Here is a 22,174-nt window from a genome sequence, read left to right as displayed (position 1 = left end):
AACTTTGGCGTTTTTTTGGTTCTTTTTTCTCTAACTGCTTTAGGTGTAAGGTTAGATTATTTATTTGAGATTTTTCTTGTTTCCTGAGATAGGATTGTATTGCTATAAATTTCCCTCTTAAAACTGCTTTTGCTGCATTCCATAGGTTTTGGGTCGTTGTGTTTTCACTGTCATTTGTTTCTAGGTATTTTTTTATTTCCTTTTTGATTTCTTAAGTGATCTCTTGGTAATTTAGTAGCATATTGTTTAGCCTCCATAGGTTTGTACTTTTTACAGATTTTTTCCTGTAATTGATATCTAGTCTCATAGCGTTGTGGTCAGAAAAGATACTTGACATGATTTCAACTTTCTTAAATTTACCAAGGCTTGATTTGTGACCCAAGATATGATCTATCCTGGAGAATGTTCCATGAGCACTTGAGAAGGAAGTCTATTCTGTTTTTTTAGGATGGAATGTCTTATAAACATCAATTAAGTCCATCCGGTCTAGTCTGTCACTTAAAGCTTGTGTTTCCTTATTTATTTTCATTTTGGTGATCTGTCCATTGGTGAAAGTGGGGTTTAAAGTCCCCTATTATGATTGTGTTACTGTCAGTTTCCCTTTTTATGGCTCTTAACATTTGCCTTATGTATTGAGATGCTCCTATGTTGGGTGCATAAATGTTTACAATTGTTATATTTTCTTCTTGGATTGATCCCTTGATCATTATGTAGTGTCCTTCTTTGTCTCTTGTAATAGTCTTTATTTTAAAGTCTGTTTTGTCTGATATGATTATTGCTTCTCCAGCTTTCTTTTGATTTCCATTTGCATGGAATATCTTTTTCCATCCCCTTACTTTCAGTCTGTATGTGTCCCTAGGTCTGAAGTGGGTCTCTTGTAGACAGCATATATACGGGTCTTGTTTTTGTATCCATTCAGCCAGTCTATGTCTTTTGGTTGGAGCATTTAATCCACTTACATTTAAGGTAATTATCAATATGTATGTTCCTATGACCATTTTCTTAATTGTTTGGGGTATGTTTTTGTAGGTCTTTTCCTTCTCTTGTGTTTCCTGCCTAGAGAAGTTCCTTTTGCATTTGTTGTAAAGCTGGTTTGTTGGTGCTAATTTCTCTTAACTTTTGCTTGTCTGTAAAGGTTTTAATTTCTCTGTGAAATTTGACTGAGATCCTTCCTGGGTAGAGTAATCTTCATTGTAGGTTTTTCCCCTTCATCACTTTAAATATGTCCTGCCACTCCCTTCTGGCTTGCAGTTTCTGCTGAAAGATCAGCTGTTAACCTTATGGGGATTCCCTTGTATGTTATTTATTGCTTTTCTCTTGCTGCTTTTAGCATTTTTTCTTTGTATTTAATTTTTGATAGTTTGATTAGTATGTGTCTTGGCGTGTTTCTCCTTGGATTTATCCTGTATGGGACTCTCTGCGCTTCCTAGACTTGATTATTTCCTTTCCCGTGTTAGGGAAGTTTTCAACTATAATCTCTGCAAATATATTCTCAGACCCTTTCTTTTTCTTTTCTTCTTCTGGGACCCCTATAATTCGAATCTTGATTCATTTAATGTTGTCCCAGAGGTCTCTTAGGCTGTCCTCAATTCTTTTCGTTCTTTTTTCTTTATTCTGCTCTGCGGCAGTTATTTCCACTCTTTTATCTTCCAGGTCACTTATCCGTTCTTCTGCCTCAGTTATTCTGCTATTGATTCCTTCTAGAGAATTTTAAGTTTCATTTATTGTGTTACTCATCAGTTTGTTTGCTTTTTGGTCCTTCTAGGTCCTTGTTAAACATTTCTTGTGTTTTTTCCATTCTATTTCCAAGATTTTGGATCGTCTTTACTATCATTACTCTGCATTCTTTTTCAGGTAGACTGCCTATTTCCTCTTCATTTGTTTGGTCTGGTGGATGTTTACCTTGCTCCTTCATCTGCTGCATATTTCTCTGTCTTCTCATTTTGTTTAACTTACTGTGTTTGGGGTCTCCTTTTCACAGGCTGCAGGTTTGTAGTTCACACTGTTTTTGGTGTCTGCCCACTGTGGGTGCGGTTGGTTCAGTGGCTTGTGTAAGCTTCCTGGTAGAGGGGACTCGTGCCTGTGTTCTGGTGGGTGGGGCTGGATCTTGTCCTTCTGGTCAGCAGGGCCATGTCCAGTGGTGCATTTTGGGGTGTTTGTGAACTTAGTATGACTTTAGGCAGCCTCTCTGCCAATGGGTGGGGTTGTGTTCCTGTCTTGCTAGTTCTTTGGCATGGGGTATCTAGCACTGGAGCTAGCAGGCTGTTGGGTAGAGCTGGGTCTTAATGTTGAGATGGAGATCTCTGGGAGAGCTCTCATCGATTGATATTACATGGGGCTGGGAGGTCTCTGGTGGTCCAATGTCCTAGACTTGACTCTCCCACCTCAGAGGCTCAGGCCTGACACCCAGCCGGAGCACCAAGACCCTGCCAGCCACATGGCTCAGAAGAAAAGGAAGAAAAATAGGAAAAAAAAAAAAAGAACAACTAACAGATAGAACCCCAAACCAAATGGTAAAAGCAAAACTAAACACACAAAAATCACAGAAATAAACATACACACACACTCATAACAAGAAAACAAACAAATAAACAAAAAAAATAACGAACAGTCAGAACCCTAGGACAAATGGTAAAAGCAAACCTAAACAAACAATATCACACAAAGAAACATACACATACACACTATAGACCAGGGCTTCAGAATATCTGGTCCTTTTTCAAATTTCTCTCTGTTCCTCTGTGAAAGTACTTCATGGTCAATTTGCTTAGACTTTGGTTCTCAGCCTGCAACTTTGGAATCACTTGGGAAGCTTGAACCAATGCCGGGCCTCACTCGGGAGGAATTAAATGAGAAAATATGAGGTGAGGCCTGGCATGAAACTTCTTTAAAGCTTCCTGCTGGACTCCACCAGTCTCTGGAGGCCAGCTTATACTTTAATAGAGGGAGGTAGACAATTAATACATGTCAGGTGATGATAAATATAATAGAGAACAATAAAGCAAGGTAAGGGGAAAGTAGGAAAACTGTGCAGAGACCTGAAAGGAGAGAGAACAGTCATGTGGGAATCCAGAGAAAGAACATTCCAAGAAGAGGAAACAGTAAGTGTGGAGACCCCAAAGCAGGACTGTCTTTTGGTGAATTCCTAGAATAACAAATGAGCCAGTGAGGCTGGAGTAAAGTGAGCACAGGCACAGGGCTAGGTGAAGACAGAAGTTAGTAGGGGCAAGGGACAGATCTGGAGGGTAAATTCTCTCAACCAGTTAGATTCAGACTTCTTCAGTTTATAATAGTGATTTTGTAACTTAAGCTTTCCTGAAATATAACCCATAGATGATATATAACTTCCTTAAGAATTCAAAATATAACTTGAATACCCTAAATTAAATTTTGTAAAGCAACTTTATATCATGTTTGATATGTAAATTAAACGTACTAATAACATGTTTTTACTAGTAAATGCTCAGGCAGAACAATACAGGAAGACAAAAATGCCCTATAAAACTACCCTTGGGAGCCATACTTTCTGAAAACAACTTGGTAATGAGCCCTGTAGTTCTTTGTTAGGCTCCTACCCTAAATGGGGAAACTACCAGAGGGTTTAGAGTGAACGAGTAACATAATTGGACTAATATTTTAAAAGAATCACACTGGCCTCTGTGTGGAGTGAGGCTGTGGGTAGACAAGGGCAGAAGCAGGGAGACCAGTTAGGAGGCTATTACAGTAACAGGTGCAAAATGATAAACTGGACTGAGGTGATAGTGAAAGAGGACTTAAGAAGTGGTTGAACTCTGGGTGTTCATAGAAGGCAGAGGATTTGCTGATGGGTTGGATATACAACGTGAAAGAAAGAGGAGTCAAGGATAACTGTGGCAGTTTTCACCTGAACACGTTAAAGGTGGGATAGTGGTTAATTTAGAGGAGGGTAGAAGGAGTCACTGGGGAAGGGGAGAACAGAAGTTCTCTTTTTGGATATATTAAGTTTGAGATGTCTATTAGACATCCTGGGAGAAAAGATGTTGAGTTGAAGCTCAGATATATAAATCCCTAGAGTTCAAGGGAGAGATCCGGGCCAGAAAGTTGTTATATTGTATGTATTGCATGTACTGTTTATGTGGTGGGGCTACACAAAAGATAGACTACCAGTGATTCTCTAGTGGAGATGAGATTTTTATGTTCATTAAGTTAGGGGATGAATTTAATAGTCAATGTAGATTGTTAGACTTTAGATTTAGAAGATTTGGGTCCTGCCACCTCCTTTTGTTTCTCCTGCAGTCCCTAAGCAGGTCCATCTGGGTACATATCTAATAAGGTCTGCTGAATAAAGGAATGCTTCTCCTGAATTTGGAACCAGAAAATCAGGTCTTTTGAGTTCATAAAAAAGAGCTGGACTCTCTTACTTTAGGGCTTTGAGTAGTATTAACTTACCTAGAAATTTTAATTTGTTCAGATGGAATAAAGTCAATGTTTTTTGGTTTTTTTTTTTGCGGTACGCGGGCCTCTCACTGTTGTGGCCTCTCCCGCCGCAGAGCACAGGCTCTGGACGCGCAGGCTCAGCGGCTACGGCTCACGGGCCCAGCCGCTCCGCGGCATGTGGGATCCTCCCGCACCGGGGCACGAACCCATGTCCCCTGCATCGGCAGGCGGACTCTCAACCACTGCGCCACCAGGGGAGCCCAAAGTCATTGTTTTTGAAAGAAAGAATTTTTGTTATGCATTCTAACCTCTATAACTGTTTATATTACTTTTATTAGTCTTTGATTATTAGACCTATATATAATTCTATACATTAATATATAGAATTATATATTAATCACATAGCACTAGTGTAATCTTCATAAAAGTGATGTTAAAATGGCTAGTGTGACCTTAATGTAGTTTCTAAAATACTTGTCGTATCTTTCATGTTTGTTTGGTTTTCTTGTAGGAAGATTTGGAGACTGGAGTTCACCTTGACCCTGCTGTCAAAGAGGTTCAGTATAATCCTACCTATGAGACCATGTTTGCTCCAGAGGTAAGAAAACGTATTATAGTTAAGAGCGTCTTTTGCTTTATAGTACTTAAATTATACATACGTAGATAAACAGTTGGTGAAATTTTCAATGTTTTCTGTTGAAAGTATACTATTTAAACTGTTAGAAAATATATCCTGTTATATGTTAGTTATATCTCAATTAAAAAAAGAAAGGAAAAGATATCCTTCTATTCTCCAAAATTTGAATAGTATGCTTTTGTAAGAATAATATCTAATTCTTAGATGCAAACTTAGTTAACATCTTCCTCTCAATTTTGATAAGGGAGTATTACAAGTTAACCATGAGGGAAAAAATTTTGGTTGATTAGCATCATTAATGCATAGTATATTATGAAACATCTAGTGACAAATGCTGCTGTGTTAAACATTAAAAAGAGGTACCATACTGACGTGGTCACTGCTCAAAAATAGTCACACGGTTTATTGCTTGCTCTGAGTCAGACATCTTATGGATTCTTTTTTCTGATGATGATAAATGGTGATGGAAGCATTTAAAAAAGCTGAAGAAGAAGAAGAAAAAAAGCAGAAATAGTGAAAATTGCCCATTTAGGAAAGTCTTTGTAGAAAAGATTAGATTTCTAGGTATTTAGCCTTTAAAAAGGAGAAAAGAATGCTTGACTGACAAGATACAGATATCAGAAAAAGATCATTATAAGAAATAATAACATGGTTTCAGTAGCAGGATCTTTAAGAGCACTTTAAAGATAGAGATGAGGAGCTATATCTTATTGCACCCTGGTGGAGAAAGAAGTACTTTTTAATATTTTTCATTTTTTAGCATATAGTCATTGTCTTTTTATTTTTATTTTTTTTGATAAAGCTGTTTCATGTAATTTTTGCCTGCTTAGGTTTCCATAGTCACTTAAAATATGGCAATGGAAATGTATAGCACAGCCAAGGATGTCAGTGCTAGTGCTCTAGCTGTTCTCCTAAGTGTACAATAAGCAAAAAACTCATTCTCATGCTCTGAGACTGGTACATTTTTTTATTTTATTCCATTATTTCCTAAATCCTTATAACCTGTTGAATTATAGGCTGTTTTATATCCCTTGGAACCATTTTAGCACTGGCACGCTGCATGATTTTTTTTTAATGTAAAGTACTTCAATTTAAGCCACTAACTTTAGAAAATAAGAAAATTTGGAAGTGGCATGGTGTATGACATTCCTGTGTCAGTGTATTTTCTATGAAGCCTGTTTTTCTTAAATTTTTAGATCCTATGCATAACTAATATATTGCTGTATGATTAGTTTTCAAAACTTTCAAGAAAAATTCAAAAGGTCAAAAAATTTTTGGTGCTATTGACGAGGCAGTACGTTTATCATTCTCTTTTGGGGATTATCAGTCTAATTTTCTGTTCTTTTTTTTCCCGTGTTAGGGAAGCTCACATTAAATATATCAACTAGTTTATGTCAGGAACATTTCAGTGCTTATTGTCAACAATTTAAGGAAAGAGTGATGGGACTGAAAAGTGAAGAAAAATTACAATTTTTCTAAGGAATTGTCTGTGACATAATAAATTATCAACTTTGAACTTTATGACTAGGGTCTGTATAACTTGGCAAAGTCTGGAAGGGTATTACCAGGAACTTTGCTGGATGAAATTCAAGTTGTCATATTTTGAGAATCCATCATTAGAGACAAGATTTAATCCTTCTTCTCAATCTAATGTTTACCAGAGAGGACATGCTAAGTGCTTTTTTAAAAAAAAAGATGGAGACCACACTATTTCCTATAGTGCCTCTAAAGCACCAGTGAAGTTTAAGGAGAGATTGCATCTTGTTATAAAGATAAAAGTTCCATGAAAGTATTTGTAACTGGCAAATGTTTTTTGAAATAAGTGATACAATCCAGGTTAAGAACATGAGATGTGGGGCTAAACAGACCACTTATTAGCTCTTATGTGACCTTAGATTATCTTAGTTTTTTCACAGGTAAAATGAAGATAATTTCTACTTTACCAAATTATAAGGATAAATGAGATAATATGCGATGTGCTTAGGAAACTGTCTGGCACAGAATAAGCATTTAATAAATTATAGCCTTTATTGTTATTTCTGTTAATATTATTGGCATTGATGGCTAGATAGGCCTTTGTGAGGAAAGATTCCAGACAGAGGGGAACAGCATGAGCCAAATCATAAAATCTAAAGAACAGTAGTGTTTTAGTCATTATCAGTAGAGAGAACGGGATAAGGCTAGAAGAGTACTTTGTACAATCGGTATTGCACAGGCTTTAGGGGCCAAGGTAAAGAGTTTGGTCTTGATTTAATAGATGAATTTTTAGGAAGATTAATTTTAAAGGTTTGCATGATGGAAAAGAACAGGGATGGAGACTAATAAAATAAAACTACCATTTAGTACACTATGCCAGGTACCACACTGAGGGATTTGTATACCTTATCTCCTTTAGCCCTCACTACAACCCTATGAAGTAAGTACTTTTATCCCTATTTTATAGTGAGGAATTCAACTGTTAGATTATACTGCCAGCAAGTGCCATATTTGAGGCTTTGAGTCCAGATCATACTTAACAATCACACCATAACTATAAGACCATTTAGAAGGTGCAGTTTTGACTTTATTAGTTCAGTAAACTAACAAATTGGCTATTTTATTTTATAAATTTCTGTTTCCCTCCCAACCAAGGACTTTTCCTAGTTGATCTACCTAGTTATCCAGATCAGCTTTCTCAAATTACAGAAGGAACTTGAAGACATAATAGCCATTGTTTTAGTCTAGTGATTTTCTTCATTTCACTCAATCCTGTTGCATCCGCTTAGAGAAAAGTCTATTTGTTAGCTTCTCTAGACTCATATAAAGCCCATAAGCCTCAGAGAGAATTTCAGACTCCTTAAAATAATATTACTTTAGGAATAGAAAAACTATAAAAGTTTAGAGGGGGAAAATGCCAGTTACCGTTTAAAATCTGGCCAAAAGGGCTGCTATAAATATTAATGTTAGAATGGACTTTAGAAGTCATATAGATCAGCTCTTTTATTTTATAGATGAGGGAACTGAGGCGCAAGGTCATAGAACCACTAATAAAATATACTATCGTAATAATTAAACTGTGCTTATGTCTTACAAGATTGAGGTATTCTGCCAATAAAATTGAATTGTGGTGATCTTTTCCAAAATTATAGAAAATAACAAATTAATATGCTCTTCTCACCTTAAACTTTGTTTATAAATGTTTTATACATTGATTACTTCAATGAATATTAATGGAAAACTTAATACAGCAACTTGAGTATATGATTATTTGTTCAGTAACCTGGGTTTTTTTTCCTATATGTGAATTTATGGTTATGATTTCATATAGTCAATTTTTACTTATATGAATTTTCTTAATTCCTGTGATGTTATACTGCTAAGGCATCAACCCTCAAGTACTCTGCCTGCTGAAGACTTGAGAACCACTGCCTTATAATACATGGATCTCTTAGATTTATCAACTAATGTCTTAAATTAAAAACTCTTTTCTCCCAAGTTTATAAATAAATCACTACTTCACTGAGATGAAAGAGGTAAGGTTACTTACCTCAGAAACATTTTCTTTTTTGGTGCAATGTCTGAATTAAAACTTAAATATGTATATTTTATATAGGAGATTTACAATTGTAATTGACTGTGATATAGTTCAATATTATATTAGCTAAAAACTATTAAATACTCATACCTAATTAACTTGAATATGTATTTTTAAAAATCACTTGTATACAAACTTAGGCTTAGACTTAACTACCAAAAGTCTAAAAGAAGCATTTAGAAATCAGTTTTGTGTATTTTTAAATATGCATCGTTTTGTTTTTTTAATGGTTAACCCAGAATTAAGAGTTGCATATTCACACAGACCAGGAACATCTGAGAGAGTAATTGGTAAGAGCTGAGTCCTGCTGAATAACATTCTCTGCCTTCCTCTGTTGACATATAATGTCTTTGAGGTCAGCTCCAATAGCTGCCAGTAACCAGAAAGTTAAGGTGAGCCAGAAGTAGATGAGCCTACCCCAGGCAGCTTCCTATATCAATGGAAGATTTTTTTCTTGTCTCAGCTTAAATATGTATAAAATATAAGCACGTTTAAATTTTTAGACAGTGTTAGGAAGAGTACCACAAGATATACTTTGCTGTAATATATGGATCTATATTCTTATAGAAATCGAAGTTCTTAACACTGAGAATTTTTCTTTAAAAGATGGAGGCAGTTTGATATGTATGACCTGTAGAAGAATTATTCCCTTTTTGTAAAATTTTAATAAAATTAGAATATGGAAATTGTACTTTCCTTTTTTAAATTGGAAATTATAAGCATAACGATTGGTAATTTATTATATGTGATAGGAGTAACAATATAGGCAATGGGGATTTTTATCATTTTGGAATTTTTTACTCCCAGAAATATCACATGCTGCTTTTCAGATGTTAACTGACTATAGCAATTAGATCATCTAGTCAACTTAAGTCATTTTATTATCTTTAATTTTATGGATGTTTTTGTTTTTGTAATAAATTTCATGACTGAATGAAGTTAACTGTAACTTCCAGCATTCAGCAATCTAGATTTTTTCCCCTACATTTCCACCCGTCAGCTCAGGAAGAACTAATACGGGCTATAAAGTCTTGCCCTGTCCTTTATTATAATTTAGAATAAATAGTAATAAAAGCTTTATATATGAATTAGATATCTTAAGATTGAATCATTTTAAACCTAGAAATGGAAGCTGTCAATAGAAAGGAATATTATAATAATTTATTTTCTTCTAAAGCAGAAAAAATTATAAGGCAAATTAACGTTCAAATTCAGATTTTCATGCATAGCATAATGTTGATATGTAGAGAAGACAACATTCTGGTTAAGGAAAGGTCAATAATTTATATTTATGGCTCTGGAAGTGTATCATGGAAAAGGTGATTTCAAATGGTAGTGACCTAAGATGTTCTAATGTCAAAATATTTATTATGACAGTCGACCTTCCAGAATTCAAATAAAAATATCCTGTCTACTTCCACTGTTTCCAAAGTGGGAAGTTCATTTTATTCTTTATTTTTAAAACTGGAAAGAAAAGAGTTGGATCTTCCCAATACCTTTTCTAATAGCATTAGTGACTTTAGGCAGGCAAGGTATGTCATCTTGACCTTTTTCTCCATTTCTAACATGAGAAAGAGAATACCTCTTTAACTTTCCAGAATTTTTGTACAGATCAAATTAAATAACATTTGGAAAGCCATTCTGGAAACTCAAAACATTGTAAACATATAGCTAATAATGGCACTATTTTGTGTAAGATTTTCATAGTGTGACTTTTCAGAATGGAGAAGTTTTATTTACATTTGTAATGTCTTTTCCTAGGGACTTTTTCAAGCACTTTACTTTTATTGTCTATTTCCTATCTTCTGCCCCCAGTGAGACTGATTAATCTTTCCTTCATTAGTGCTTTCTATATGCCAGGCACTATGAAAAGTATTGACGGTTCTAAGTCTCCACCTTTGAGGAACTCATAATCTAGTAGCAGAGAAACATGTGCTTTTTAAATTACATCATGGTACCATTCCAAAAATCCCCCAAATCATCGTTTAGACAAAACTATAGTGTGTCTCAATTATCTAGAGCAACACTGTCAAACAGAACTTCCTGCAATAATGAAAATGTAGTAGCCAGTAATTGTATGTGGCTGTTGAGCTCTTGAAATGTGGCTGGTATGGCTGAGGAACTGAATATTTTAATTAATTTAAATTTCAATAGCCACACATAGGCTTGGGTGAGCTGGTTCCTCTCCAGTCCTGGTGGCTGCCAAACAGTGCTAACCAGCCATTGTCCAGTTGTACTAAACCATGGGAGGTAAGCAGGTTCCCACACAGGTTAATGGGCCCCTGATGATTTAGAGTTAAAAATACATTGTACAACAATTCTACTCATTCTAGCTTTATACACTGAGAATTTGGGTTTTTTTGTTTGTTTGTTTTTCTATTATAACATTGTAGTTTGGACCAGAAAATCCCTTCAGAACACAGCAAATGGCTGCCCCTAGAAATATGCTTTCTGGATATGCTGAACCAGCCCATATCAATGATTTTATGTTTGAACAGCAAAGAAGAACTTTTGCCACATACGGTAAGATAATACGCGAGTTTCAGGTTAAACCTTATTAGAAGTGGGGTGTGTGTGTGTGTGTGTGTGTGTGTGCGCGCGTGTGCACGCAATAATCGATTTTATCTTCTGGCTTTTTAAATTTATTAACCTGGATTCCTTAAAAGGGTAGTATGTTTTCTTATACACATCTATAAATATTTATACAAATAGGAAGGTGCACTAATATTTTTAGCTGTCATTCTAAATCTGTTCTGATTTCTGAGTACTAGAAATATTCGTGGTCTTAAAAACTGCTCACGGGCCCAGCCGCTCCGCGGCATGTGAGATCTTCCCGGACTGGGGCATGAACCCGTGTCCCCTGCATCAGCAGGTGGACTCTCAACCACTGCACCACCAGGGAAGCCCTCTCTGTTGTACTTTTTAATGAACACTTGTTATTGAATGACTGTTGCATGTAGACTGCTGTTGAAATTGGTAAATAACCGGATAGTGTTAAGAGGTATATTTTTATCTTCTTATGTACTAGTTGACTTTACTCTCTTGCTCAGATTTTATCTCTGAAAAGTTTTCTGTTGATTACTGAGGGATATCAGGAAATGGAATGGCCACACATTCATTGCGTAAAATAATTATATCCTATCAGTGGTGGGATTTGAGAAAGTTAATGTGCATACAAGGCTGGGGATCCCCTCTACAAGAAGATGGTCTTTATAAAAATGTCCTTGCTGATGGTTCCACAGATCTTAGGTCTGGTCACTTATATCAGCTTTGTCCATATTTGGTAGTGCCTTTTCTTTCTCTTCCCATAATCTACATCTGTAGGTTGACAGACACACTGATCACCTTCTGCTTTGAAGAGCTTTTTGGTAGGGTGGGTGAGCAAAGTAACTGAGAATGTTTTTATGCCTGTTGTAGTTGTGAACTTTATGAATTAATTACTTACGCTGATGTTCTCTTCCCCAAAGAGTAACTGAAAAAGAAAACTTCGAACTTCTTTAACAAGAGATTTAATAATCACATTTTTAGACATCAGCAACATTGTCTCTTATTTTCATTTAGTTTTCTTTGCAGTTAAAATTCTAATACCTCCTCCTTTTATTTCTTATAGGATTTTTTTAAAGTTCTAAACAGATTTTTCTGTCCTATCTATGATTAACTTCCATTATTATAAGATAGCACCCAAAATAAAGCTGAGAAAGCAGTATCATGTGAAATGTTATGTATTCGGTGATGCTTTTTAATAGCAATTGTTTTCACTAAAAAATAACATAAACAAATTTTAAACATTTAGGAAAGAGAAGAAAAAGGTTACCTATAATCCCACTATACTAAAATATCTACTCTTAGTAGATATTTTATTCCTCCAAGTCTTTTTTATTATACATATTTGTATTACAGAGCTATAATCCTTCTAAACTGAAAATTTTGCAACTTTTTAATTCAATATTCTATCATAAGCATTTTTCAATGTTACTTTATAATCTCAAAGCTTATTATTTTTGTTTTTTTGTTTTGTTTTGTTTTTGTTTTTGCGGTACGCGGGCCTCTCACTGCTGTGGCCTCTCCTGTTGCGGAGCACAGGCTCTGGACGCGCAGGCTCAGCGGCCATGGCTCACGGGCCCAGCCGCCCCGCGGCATGTGGGATCTTCCCGGACCGGGGCACGAACCCGTGTCCCCTACATCGGCAGGCGGACTCTCAACCACTGCGCCACCAGGGAAGCCCCAAAGCTTATTATTTTTAAGCGCTATGTAATATCCACTGATGGGTTTATATTACAATTTACATAATTATTCTAATGTTAGAAAATTACTTTTTTCTAGTTTTTAGTGAGCCATGCAAACTGATTCATCGCGAATTAGTTTAGAGGTTTAGTACAGATAGTCTTATTTATTTATCCACAATATGTTCTTGGAAACTGGTTGTAAAATGATTGACATATATTAAATTATATTTCACTGTGGCTAGGTTATAATTGACTTAACAGGTGCCAAAAGTCATAGCAAAGACTTTATACCTCTGGAATCTCCTAAAAGAGTTCAGTGACACTTCCAGTCCAATAAAATGGTTATAAATGCATTGTACCCATTGATTGTATAAGGGATCCCATGTAAATCTAAAGTATATGTGCATTACATAAAAATCAATTCTATTGCATCATGAATTTATTATATCCTAGCCTATAATAAAATGGACTTTTAAAGACTCTGCAGGGTTATTTTTAGACTTTAGAAGGAAGGGCCTTAAGCAATATTTTAGGTAGCTTAAATCTTTAAAACAAAATAGAACAGGTGAAAAAAATTCAAATTAAGTTCACACAGATACCTACTTTTCTTGAACTATCCTATCGCATTGAAAGCTATTCAGTTGGCTTTAGACGCCGGTTCAGAAACAGCTTACTTGGAAAAATAATAGCTGGTATTTTTTGCCTCTTCCATTAAGAGGGGGTGGACTAGAACAGAGATTGAACTATTTAGTGAGTCAAAGACATAAAAAAGGAATGTGGGGTATATACTATGTTAGATGGCCTGGAATAAAAGGAGTAGCCACTTGCAAATTAAGTAATGTATGTCTGTCTCCCTTATGAGAATCTTAGAACTGAGAACCATTTATCTGAACTTAAATTAATAAACAAGTTAACCAACCTCAAGTTTAGCAGTCTTTTTTTCTTCATCCCCAAGTACTAAGCAAGTATAGCTTCTGTTAATTTAAAAGTCTTATTTTCTCATAGCAAGTTCTTGTCTAGCTTCTGATAGTAATTCCTATCTGAGTTTTTCGTCTCACTCTTACACATGGAATGTAACGCTATGAGACCTTTCTGTTACCTTCTGATTTGCAAAGTACTAGGGAGCAAACCTTCCTTATATCTTGTATAAGACACAAGACATGTCTCTCTTACCTACGAGACATGAAGGAGATGGCACAGGAATTCAGCTTTTTTTAAATTAATTTATTTTATTTATTATTTTTGGCTGCGTTGGGTCTTCGTTGCTGTGCACGGGCTTTCTCTAGTTGCAGCGAGCCGGGGCTTCTCATTGCGGTGGCTTCTCTTGTTGCGGAGCATGGGCTCTAGGCACGCGGGCTTCAGTAGTTGTGGCACACGGGCTCAGTAGTTGCAGCTCGCAGGCTCTAGAGCGCAGGCTTAGTAGTTGTAGCGCACGGGCTTAGTTGCTCCGCGGCATGTGCGATCTTTCTGGACCAGGGATCAAACCCGTGTTCCCTGCATTGGCAGGCGGGTTCTTAACCACTGTACCACCTGAGAAGTCCAGGAATTCATCTTTACCTAAGTCTCATATTTATCACTCTATAACTCTGCTGGGATATAGAACACTGATCCTACTTTTCTAACCATTTTTAAATGGTTATAGCAGTGTTATAATCTAAGTGTATTATTTTACTTAGTTTATCGCAGCCACCTCTATTCCTTAATCTGTGAAGACAGTCTCCTTTACTGTATCATCCCATTTACTTATGCTACAGTTTTGCTTTTAGCTCCCATTTATCATGTTTGTCCTGAGTTCTTAGTCTCTCAGTGGTTTGTATGAATTCTTTTGTCCTGTTCTCCTCCCTTTTTGTCTTGGGTTTCTGGCCTGTGCCCTTACTGGTCTTTCTTGGGGATTCTCAGTGAGGTTTCTCCCCTTTGTCCTCCTTTCACTCATGATTTTCTCCACACCAGTCTATGAAAGTGGAAAATTTTAAACAGACACGTTTAAACTGATTCACTTCATTGTACAGCAGAAACTAACACAACATTGTAAAGCAAGTATACTCCAATAAAAAAATTTTTTTTAATTAATAAACACACGTAGTTTCACCACACTCATTATTAACTGAGTTTTAACTTCAATATTAACTCTTTATTAAACCCTTTTATTAACATTTTTAACATCTTTATTGGAGTATAATTGCTTTACAATGGTGTGTTAGTTTCTGCTTTACAACAACATGAATCAGTTATATATATACATATGTTCTCATATCTCTTCCCTCTTGCGTCTCCCTCCCTCCCACCCTCCCTATCCCACCCCTCCAGGCAGTCACAAAGCTTTTATTAACATTTTTAAATGATTTTTTAAAATACCCTGCTGAATGAAGATGTCATAATTTATGAAAAAATTCTTGTATCATTTAGATTGCAAGTTGGTTCTAGTTTTCATTATTTAAAATGTGGTGATGTATATTTTAAGCTGCAGTAAAATGCTTTTTAAAATGTAGTGAATTTGTTTGTGCATAAAACTTTATGGGTTGTTTTTCGTTATTAAGATGAATCTCCAGAAGTGGATCTAAGAATGTAAATGTTTTTAAAACTTTTGTTATATATTGTCAAATTGTTTTCCAAAAGAATTCTCCCAACTTTTACTGCCACCACCATGTATAAAAATCCTGCTTTTCCTTACTCAAGATCCATATGATTGTTTTTCCTTTGTTTATTTGATAGTCAAAATATTGTATTTCTTTATTTTAACTTTATCCTTTTGGATTACTAGTGAGGTTTGAAGGTTTTTTTTATATATTTGTAATCACTCTTTTGCAAATTGTTTACAGTCTTTTCTCATTTACCTATTGAGACATTAATATTACTAATCTTAAGAATCTAACAATAAAACTAATATTATTAGAGCCATTTCAAGTAAAACTACAAAGAAAGAAAGTAAACATTGGGAATTCCCTCGTGGTCCAGTGGTAGAGAATCTGCCTTCCAATGCAGGGGACACAGGTTCGATCCCTGGTCAGGGAACTGAGATCCCACATGCCACAGGGCAACTAAGCCCATGCGCCACTACTAATGAGCTTGCGCACCTCAACAAGAGACCCCGCATGCCACAAACTACAGAACCCACGTGCTCTGAAGCCCCCGCACCACAACTACAGAGTCCACGTGCCCTACAGCCCACACGCCACAACTAGAAAGATGCCTGCGCACCACAATGAAGAGCCAGCACGCTGCAATGAAAGATCCTGTGTACTGCAACTAAGACCCGACGCAGCCAAAAAAATAAAGAAAATAAATATAAAAATTAAAAAAAAGTAAACAGTAATTCTATTAAAAAGATAAAATGGAAAATAAGCTTCAGAAAGATAGATAAGAATATTTCAGAACTTAAATATAGATATATTCACTTATTTGAGACATAGGTTGGTAGAAAACTAATTGGACTAAAATTCTGTAGTGTTAGCGTTATATCTTGTTCTGTTGCTGGCTAACTTCTAGTAAGACATTTATCAATAGATAAATATTTAACATCCCTTATTAGTAAAGGGAAAATACTATTATCCCCTAATTACCTGGGTGGGAGGCAGTAGTGGTAATGGTGACAGTGGCAGTAAAGATTTTACTGCAGAGGGTGTGGAGAAGGAGGAGAACATAAGTTCCTTTCCTCAGAAGAAGAGGAAATTCCAGGCCAGATGAGCTGGCAATTGGTGCTTACACAGAGACCATAAGAAGAACCAGAGTTCTCCCTTCCCTCTCTGCCTCCTACACCATCTCCCTAAACACATAATGCAATGCCATTTGTGTAGATATATATCTCCTTCAAGACAGAATTACATTTTAGATAAATTTTTATGGTTGAGATGGGGATTTTTAACTTAGGGTATGTTTAAATTTTACATGAGCCTTATGAAGTCTCATTTTAGAAAAATAATTTATAGAACACTAAACACTATTCTCTATGTCAAAGAGATGAAAGATAAAATAACTCATGGGATTTGAACCTGTGATTTCAGAGGTTGCAAAGCTTCTTTCTGCCATCAAGCTCTCTCCTCAGGCCAAGAACATATTTTAATACTAAAAGAAAAACTATATGCAAATGAGCTAATACCTAGGTGGTTGGTTCAGTGTTAGCGTATTATGAGGGTGAGTTGAGTACCTACGTACTTAGCTTGTCTGAAAAGTATGTTTAATGACAAATCTTTTTCTTTTTCCCAAAAGAAGTTCCCTTTAATCTTCAGCTGGAAAATTAAAATGTAAATAAATAAATAAGAAAATTTAATTGTTAGCTATATTCACTAGAATGTACCGCTAAAAAAAAATGCACAAGTACTCTTATGTAGTATTTCATGCTTGTTCACATGGGTTGTAGGCCATAGACTGATTTAATGATCTAGCTCTCTTTTGTGAATATACTGGATTATTACTAAAACTGATTTTACCATACATTTATCATACTAGCACCCCCAATTGAAGAAAAACTGATTTGAGTTAATACAGACTTTCTTTCCTGAAGTTCCCATAGACCACTGAAGACTACATTTATATGTACCTACACACTCTAGCTGAAGGAGTACATAAATATTCTAATAGATATCCTTACTGCTCTTACCAAAGGAATATAAATAATGATTTATGAAGTAGAAATATACTATTTTTAAATTGGGAGGGAAGACTATCTTTACTGAGAATAGCATTTCCAAAATAATAGCTAAATTTTATGTAATTCTTCTTACCCTATTTCTTTTTTAAATTATTTAAAAGTTTATATAACTTGATAAACTAAACCATGCATTATCTGTTACCAAAAATAAAAAGATTTCTAAACTCCTGAATGTATGTATACATATATTTTTAGCTCTTAGAAAATTTAAGACTAAAGTTTGATATTTTGGCCTAACGGGCTCTTAGTAATGTAATGTCAATATGCTAGATTCATCTGTTCTACTGAAGTCGTTCATTGTCCAGCCTGAGATTTGGGTTAATGATTCTAAATAGAAACATAGCTCATGAAAGAAGGCTTAGTCCTCAGAGTAACAGTGGACAGTTGAATGTGATAAAAGTAAAGTGATAACTCTTGGAGATAAGCTCAGAGAGATCCAACACAATGAAAGGTCTTTGAAATTATCTTGCACAAGCAACTTTACAATCGAAAATTTGGTTTGCTTGTGATAGAATTATTGGTGTGTACATCCTGATGATAAAGGAAGCTGTAATACTTTCAGAACATAAGGAAGAAATAAAGTCACAAGAAAACAAACAAAAAAAGAGACCATTTTCAGCATCTGGGAAGGAAAATGTAAAATGAGTAAATGTGTATAGAATCAAAATGAATTGTAAATGGAAAAAAATGGAGTCAGTAATTTGTACTTTTCTCCTTTCAGGTTATGCCTTGGACCCTTCATTAGATAACCATCAAGTGTCTACTAAGTATATTGGTTCTGTAGAAGAAGCGGAAAAAAATCAAGGTAATTTATTTGAAATATCAATATTTAATATCAAATATATATACCTATACTTATTGGTTGTAGATTGACTTTGGACAGTAGGGAAAAACTAGTATGTAATTTATCTCTTGATTTTTTTTTTTTTAAGTTGAGACAATAGTGGGATATAGTTTAGAGCAATGTACAGAAATATTAGTTTGGAGCTTGCTTTTGCCACTTACTAGGTGTGCAACCTTGTAAGGAAGATAGTCGTACCTGTAGTGGCGGGGTTGGGGGGTGGGGAGTGATTTCTTGGCACAGTCCCAGTCCTGTGGAAATCATTCAAGAAATGAAAACTAATGTATATCTGATTTTAGCAGTTTATTTCTCAACACTAATGTCAAGCTCCATTTTAAGAGAGCAGGAAAAAATCTCATCGTGCATGTCTGTGGAGATTGTCTTTCAAGGGTTGCTTTGAAGTCTGAGTTTGAATATGTGTTTTAAAACATATGTTTATACTTGTATTCATTTTGTACTTATTTTAAGACAAAGCATCATACTCTAAATGCTAACTTGCCACAAAGCTCATCGGCCCCTTGGAATCTCATCCATAAAATGTTCGATAGAAAAAGAGTATGCTGTTTGTACGAAGGCACTTAGTAACTCTAGAGCCTATATCAGGGGTCCCCAACACCCGGGCCACAGACAGGTACTGGTACGTGGCCTGTTAGGAACCAGGCTGCACAGCAGGAGGTGAGCAATGGGCCAATGAGCAAAGCTTCATCTGTATTTACAGTCACTCCCCATCGCTTGCATTACCACCTGAGCTCCACCTCCTGTCAGGTCAGCGGTGGCATTGGAGTCTCATAGGAGCACGAACCCTACTGTGAACTGCACATGCGAGGGATCTAGGTTGCGCGCTCCTTATGAGACTCTAATGCCTGGTGATCTGAGATGGAGCTGAGGCAGTGATGCTAGCGCTGGGGAGTGGCTGCAAATACAGACTATCATTAGCAGAGAGGTCTGACTTCACAGAGACCATAATAAATCAACTGCTTGCAGACATATCAAAACCCTATCAGTGATGTCATGGGAAATTTTGCTTTCACAAACCAGTCCCCGGTGCCAAAAAAGTTGGGAACCGCTAGCCTATATGATCAAGCTACCTTTGGTTTATAAGCTAGATTGTTGTTAAAATAGGATTTTAACAACCTTTTGTTACAACACAGCTTAAAGGAAACTGATTTGAATTAATATAGGTTAAGCTTTTCTCTTTGTTAGACCTCTACAAGCTACATCTTTATGTAGCTAGATTCTCAGTTAACAGTTAAATTTGTGACTGACTCCCGTAAACCTTTCTTTTTCCAATTTAATGACTACACACAGCATGCCACCTCCTACTGATCAAATGAGAATCCCAACCAGAAACATCCTCTTTCCTCTTTTCTTCTTACTGTTAAGATTTATGGTATTAGAGGTAAAGTTTAGATTGAGATCACCTGGAAGAAGTACCAGATTCTTGTGAAACCTTCTTTAATTTACATTGTTGCATTACAATACAGCGAAGCAAGTGAAGCAAGGAAAAATTATTTAATGTAATTTTATCTAATTCAGCTTTTGAATGAGAAATTTTAGTTTATTCTTGCTTTCAAAGGTAACTTTATCATTATTTAGCATTATTAAATTGCTATGTTTCTTTCAAAAAGTGGTAAAATCTACTGATAAAGATCTGTGATTAATTAAAAAGATTGTGTACCACTGCAGGATTACATAGCTGGGTCTTCTCTTCCTTCACATATACTAGAATTTGCAACATATTGCAGTGTTAGAAAGCTGCTTTGCCCAGAAGGTTGAGTCTCTTTTTATATAGCATGAGTTGGTGTATCTTGATTCGTGTAGGTTTCACTTTGTGTTTTAAATATTTTGTGTTTATAAATATATATAAATATATATATTGCTGTTTCTTTAGAAAATATCCATATTTATGATCTCTGCTTTTTTGTTTTTAATATAGGTTTAACTGTGTTTGAAACTGGTCAGAAGAAAATAGAAAAGAGGAAAAAATTCAAAGAAAATGATGCATCTAATATTGATGGTTTCTTGGGACCGTGGGCAAAATATGTGGATGAAAAAGATGTAGCCAAACCTTCAGAAGTAAGCTGTTGTGTTTTTCATTGCCAATTCAGGTGTCTGCTATGTCTCTATGAAGGATACCTATATTAATAAACTTGAGGCTTCCTTAGAGAACCAAATGACTCATCAGAATTTCTCTGCCTTAGTTGATAGAGAAAATACAATAATTCCTTTGTTTTTCTTTGGAATAATTTTTGTTTATATTTTTCTGATTTATTATCTTCCATACTTTTTAATTAAAATACAATATTGAACAATTTTTAATAAAAATCACCTTGATAATACTATTAAGGTACTATGGTAGCTGATTTTCTGATGCCAGATATTCAGATAGTAATTACAGAATCAGCCTTTCTGTGATTTTAGAATTCATGATGGGTTTTATTTATTATTTAAAAATTTTAACAAAGTAGTATGTCTATTTTTTTCATAATATTATGAAGTTTATAAAGTAAAACTATAAAACCCTACTTGCCCCTCTCCACCTCCTAATCCTACTGTCTCTATGAGCTGTTCTAGGTCGTAGGGATATGGCAGTGGAAAAGATTAAGAAAATCGCATCCTCATGAAGCTTACATTCTAGCTGTATCTCACATCCAGTTGTCTCAGTAATACATATATGCTGCTCTTTATTTATTCTGACTTCTCAGTTATTACAAGGATTTACTACTACCCCACCTTGCTTTTACCGCTTCTCCCACAAAAGTTGTGTCACAAATCTGTAGTCACTGCTTATATCCTTATGACTATTAAAAGCTGTTTACTGAAGAAGAACATCATCTACTAAATTCACTGTCTTTTCTGGTACTAGATTTTCTAATTGCCTCATCTTTTCACTTACATAATTAGCATAATACATCAAATTACTTTCTAGGTGTCCCAGAAGGATAGGTTTTGTATACAATGAGTTTAGAAGTATTAACTAGTACCCACTGTGTGTTTAGTGCCATTTTGTAGTCTGCCAAAGAGTTGAGATTGTTATCCTGGGAGACATACTTGCGGCTGTTGCCTCACCAAAAAGTGTGCCTCATTATAAAGAATTTATGACCAATGTTGGCCAGGATGGGGTTCTAGAACATCCATTTTAAAAGTTCACTCCTTAATTCCCTTAGGAAGAACAAAAAGAATTGGATGAAATTACAGCAAAGAGGCAGAAAAAAGGCAAACAGGAAGAAGAGAAACCTGGAGAGGAAAAGACAATCTTACATGGTAATATATTTTTTATGCCTCCTCATTTTTATGATAAACTTTCAGATATTTACTCTGTTCACATAATATATGTATTGCCTTTACTAATCAGCTGCTAGAATTCATTTTATTAAGAATTATATTGGACAGTTTGCATCCCAAAGAAATTATAGCAAACCTCTTCTATGTTCTAATTAAAGAGATAGCCACAGATGATTTTTTTGAAGTGCTAATGAATTTTTTTTTAAAGGTAGATAAAGAACACAGTCTGTTCTTTCCTAAGATAAAGTTGACTCTTTTTGATGTATAACTAGTCCCCCAGTCTTTTTTTTTTTTTTTTTTTTTTTTGCGGTACGCGGGCCTCTCACTGTCGTGGCCTCTCCCGTTGCGGAGCACAGGCTCCGGACACGCAGGCTCAGCGGCCATGGCTCACGGGCCCAGCCGCTCGGCAGCATGTGGGATCTTCCCGGACCGGGGCACGAACCTGTGTCCCCGGCATCGGCAGGCGGACTCTCAACCACTGCGCCACCAGGGAAGCCCTCCCCCAGTCATTTTAACCTTTTGTTTTTAACCCAAGCCAAATATTCTC

The 22,174-nt window shown here is 35.6% G+C and overlaps 1 protein-coding gene across 2 annotated transcripts in view; it reads left to right on the top strand.

Annotated features, from left to right (window-relative positions):
* Positions 1 to 22,174, top strand: part of CDC40 (cell division cycle 40) — a 54,896-nt gene that overhangs the window by 13,225 nt on the left and 19,497 nt on the right. For both annotated transcript variants that reach the window (XM_024740931.1, XM_024740930.1), the window contains 5 exons: positions 4,928 to 5,014; positions 11,021 to 11,150; positions 18,223 to 18,306; positions 20,279 to 20,418; positions 21,510 to 21,606. In XM_024740931.1, coding sequence (XP_024596699.1) covers positions 5,000 to 5,014; positions 11,021 to 11,150; positions 18,223 to 18,306; positions 20,279 to 20,418; positions 21,510 to 21,606 — 466 coding nt within the window. In that variant the 5' untranslated portion in view covers positions 4,928 to 4,999. The remainder of the gene's footprint in view (positions 1 to 4,927; positions 5,015 to 11,020; positions 11,151 to 18,222; positions 18,307 to 20,278; positions 20,419 to 21,509; positions 21,607 to 22,174) is intronic.

The sequence above is a fragment of the Neophocaena asiaeorientalis genome, unplaced genomic scaffold, assembly GCF_003031525.2.
Source record: "Neophocaena asiaeorientalis asiaeorientalis breed wild unplaced genomic scaffold, Neophocaena_asiaeorientalis_V1.1 scaffold203, whole genome shotgun sequence".
Taxonomy (NCBI): domain Eukaryota; kingdom Metazoa; phylum Chordata; class Mammalia; order Artiodactyla; family Phocoenidae; genus Neophocaena; species Neophocaena asiaeorientalis.
Note: the sequence above shows the minus strand (reverse complement) of the source record. Positions and strands in the feature narration are given on the sequence as shown.